We start from the raw sequence: 3538 nt of genomic DNA, 5'->3' as shown, positions 1-3538 counted from the left end.
GGCGTCCCTCTCCTCATTCTGGAAGATCTATGCAGTTCCCACTGCCTCAAAAAAGCTCAGAACATCATTAAGGACACTTCACAGCAATCAAATCAAGGACCACTAGATTCAGGAACAGTTTTTACCCAACAGCAGTTACCAGACTCAATACTGCTAAAATATAATATGCCCGTGTGTGTGAGGGGGCTGTTGTTTATTTAGTTTTTTTAGTGGTTATGTCTTTATATGGTTTTATTTTATATGTTATGTTATATGTTGTTGTATATGTTATGTTTTTTTTATTGCTGTACCGACTAGAGGTCACTCTAAAATTTCATTGTACGTGTTACAATGACAATAAAGGATTATTTATCTATCTATGTAAAAACCCCTTCAAATCACACTTCTCTGAATCATAGGTCAGTTGAATCCAAACACAGACGTGACACCGGTTGTTATGACTCCACTTGTGTGACGTCCACTTCCTGAGGGTATCATCATTTCTGCTGTCCCCCCAGAACAAACCGCCATAGATCCTCAGAGGAGCAGAGGCTGCAAAACCTGCCTGAAAGTGTCCCTGTTTCAAAGTTTCCTTCAGTGTCACAGTGACAACTGTGTGTACGTCCACGGGGACACTGCACAGAGCAGCTGCCATTCTGCTGTGACTGTGAGTAAATAAAAACAAGATCAGAAACATTTTCATTTGGTTGGAAGGAACTGAGCTGTGGTATTGTCTGTGCAGCAGGGTCAATGTGTGTGTGTGTGTGTGTGTGTGTGTGTGTGTGTGTGTGTGTGTGTGTGTGTGTGTGTGTTTATGTTTATAAAGGTGTAACTTGGAATGACATATTGGCAAGTACACCAAATATATAAAGGACCCAGAACGTAGCCCTGAGGGACACCACCAGTAACTGATAATTGTACTGCCAATGGGATGATCATGTTTCTCTGTATCTGCTGGATCAGTCCTCCCCGTAACTTAAAAATCACTTGTTTGTCAGAGCTGCTTGGTGTTGTTGACCTCCTGTTGTGTTTCCAGGTGGGTGCAAGCACGTTAAGCAGCATGGAGGCAGGCCTGCAGGTCGTGGGTCTGGTTCTGGGCATCGTGTCCTGGTGTCTGCAGTCCAGCTGCACCTCCTCTCATGTGTGGAAGACGAGGAGTCAGATTGAGTCGGTCATCACCAGCCAGAAGCTGTTTGAAGGTCTGTGGATGAGCTGCGCTGCCACCTCGACGGGCTCAGTCCAGTGCAGCAGGTTCAAGACGGTGCTGGGGCTGCCGGGTGAGGACTCACTGGTTGTACACCCACAGAGACCATGTGTCCAGCAGATAGAAAGCAGTGCAGTTCATCAGTCAGCTTGATCTGTGTGCAACCTGGAAACATCATTAGTGTCGGATCTGTTTGGTGAAGTGAACCATTCATTTACCCTTTTATTAATTGTGTAATGAAGCTAATTGTGAGATTCTGGCTGGATGAATAATGGACTGTGATCTATTAATGGGCTCCAAAGGGTAGAAATACCAAAAAATAGACCAAATTTTAAAATGGTGACCCTTCTAAGGTAGAATATAAGGGTGTTTGTTTTACCTCAAGCTGCTGTGCCAAAACATTTAAAGTGCCTTAATGTATTACCATCCATGCTATTTCAAAATGTCTTAATTATTTATTTACATCTTAAAACCATTAAAACAAATGTATCTGATAACATGTGGGCTACTTTTCCGTGGCCCACCCTGTATAATGTAACCCCAAGATTTCAGAAGTTGGACTTTAATTCTTGTTACACCATTTGCTGCGGTTTTGGTCAAAAATCACCTGTAGTCTGAGCACACAGGTATCATATCTTTTTAGTTTCAGTTCCACTTCCTGAGGATACTATCATCACTGCTGTCCCCCCAGAACAGACCTCCACAGATCCATTTAGAAACCAGAGGAGTGGAGGCTGCAGAACCTGCCCGAGAACTCTCCTGTTTTAGCCTCACAGTGATCCAGTGATAGCTGTGTGGACGTCCACTGGGATGCTGCACACCGCTCAGTCTGCTCCTGTTAGTGGGGACACTGTGACTAAATGGAAGCAAATACAGAGCAAAACCTACAGGCTGAAGCTGAGAGAGAGAAGATCCGTTAATGCAAACCTTTTTCACGTCGTGCTCTCTGTGCATTTTGTACCACTGACGCTGTCTGTGCTGCAACATGTCTGCAGCACAGACAGCGTCAGAGCACGACATGAAAAAGGTTTGCATTTTCTAATTGTTCTACATGTTTAGTACAAGTTTTGAGCAGTCCAACTTATTCTGAAAGTAAGTGATGCTGCTAATAAAAACTGAAAAACAAGAAAGAAAAAAGGCTGAAAGTTCCTGATGGTTTTGAAATTTTGGAGGTTTTTAACTCCAGGTTTTTCTCTGTGCAGAAAACTAATTCAACTAGATTCATATATCACAAGTCATCAAGTTTCCATTAATTAACATCAACTTTTGGGTCAACCCAGTACCTTTTATCAACTGACAAAGGCGCTGCACTTTAATCTAGGAGCCATCAGAAGTGCTGTGATGGTAGCCTCGGTAGATTCCGGTCCACAGTGGGGTTGCTGCTAACTCCACCCAGAGGACTACAGGATGGTGGTCAGTGGACAACATCGAACGCTCTGTGCCTGTTTAACACTGTGTTTTACGTCCTGGTGTGTAGCTCACCTGCAGGCCTGTAGGGCTCTGATGATCCTGTCTCTCCTGGTCGGTTTGGCCTCTATCGTTGTCTCAGTGCTGGGACTCAAGTGCACCAAGATCAGCAGAACCTTGGAGAAGGTCAAAGACCAGATTGCCCTGAGTGGAGGACTCCTCTTCATCCTGTCTGGTACGTGGCCTCTTCACCCCTCACAGATGCAGAGGGCAGACAGGAATCAGATCTAGGAGCACGCCACAAGTAGCCCAGATCTGATCCAAGAACATCCAATGTGGTTTGTTTACACTTCTGCGGATACATCATGCCTGTGATGTGAGTGACTAGGTGTGTCTGAGGGACATGTTGCTGTGGATTCACGCTCAGTGTTTCCTCCCAGGTGTGTTCAGTCTGACCGCAGTGTCGTGGTACGCTGCCAGAGTCATCCACGACTTCTATGACCCGCTCTACGCTTCAGTCAGGTCCGCCACACTCGCACACTACCTCTGGTGCTGATGTTGATGATGATGATGATGATGTGTGTTACTGCTGCAGGTTTGAGCTGGGTACTGGCCTGTACCTGGGGTGGGCGGCCTCCAGTCTGGCCATACTGGGAGGATCTCTGCTCTGCTGCTCCTGCAGGAAGACCAGCCCAGCTCCTGCTGCGTGGTGAATCCCAGCAGCACACAAGAACATGTCCATGTAGTAGTGCTGTCTGTCCACTGGGTGGCGCTGACACCACTGCTACAGACAACACTGGCCACATTTTGCAGGGTTTCACAAGTTTTAATTTTAGGCCTTAGAGAAGCACCCGTGTTGTTGTTGGCTGTTTACTGTGCACCACAAGGCATCTCTGCATTAACTGAAAAGAAACTCGTGTCTGTGCTGTTTCTGTGCGATGTGGTGTG

General features: G+C 45.9%; 1 protein-coding gene across 1 annotated transcript in view; it reads left to right on the top strand.

The window, feature by feature from the left end:
* The window catches only part of LOC109973265 (claudin-1), a 5626-nt gene that overhangs the window by 1625 nt on the left and 463 nt on the right, over positions 1 to 3538 (top strand). The window contains exons 3-7 of the mRNA XM_020622709.1: positions 498 to 646; positions 1016 to 1256; positions 2661 to 2825; positions 3031 to 3112; positions 3186 to 3299. Coding sequence (XP_020478365.1) covers positions 1040 to 1256; positions 2661 to 2825; positions 3031 to 3112; positions 3186 to 3299 — 578 coding nt within the window. The 5' untranslated portion in view covers positions 498 to 646; positions 1016 to 1039. The remainder of the gene's footprint in view (positions 1 to 497; positions 647 to 1015; positions 1257 to 2660; positions 2826 to 3030; positions 3113 to 3185; positions 3300 to 3538) is intronic.

Source organism: Monopterus albus, unplaced genomic scaffold (assembly GCF_001952655.1).
Source record: "Monopterus albus unplaced genomic scaffold, M_albus_1.0 scaffold287.1, whole genome shotgun sequence".
NCBI lineage: Eukaryota > Metazoa > Chordata > Actinopteri > Synbranchiformes > Synbranchidae > Monopterus > Monopterus albus.
The sequence above is the reverse complement of the archived record's forward strand: the minus strand, read 5'-3'. Positions and strand labels throughout refer to the sequence as shown.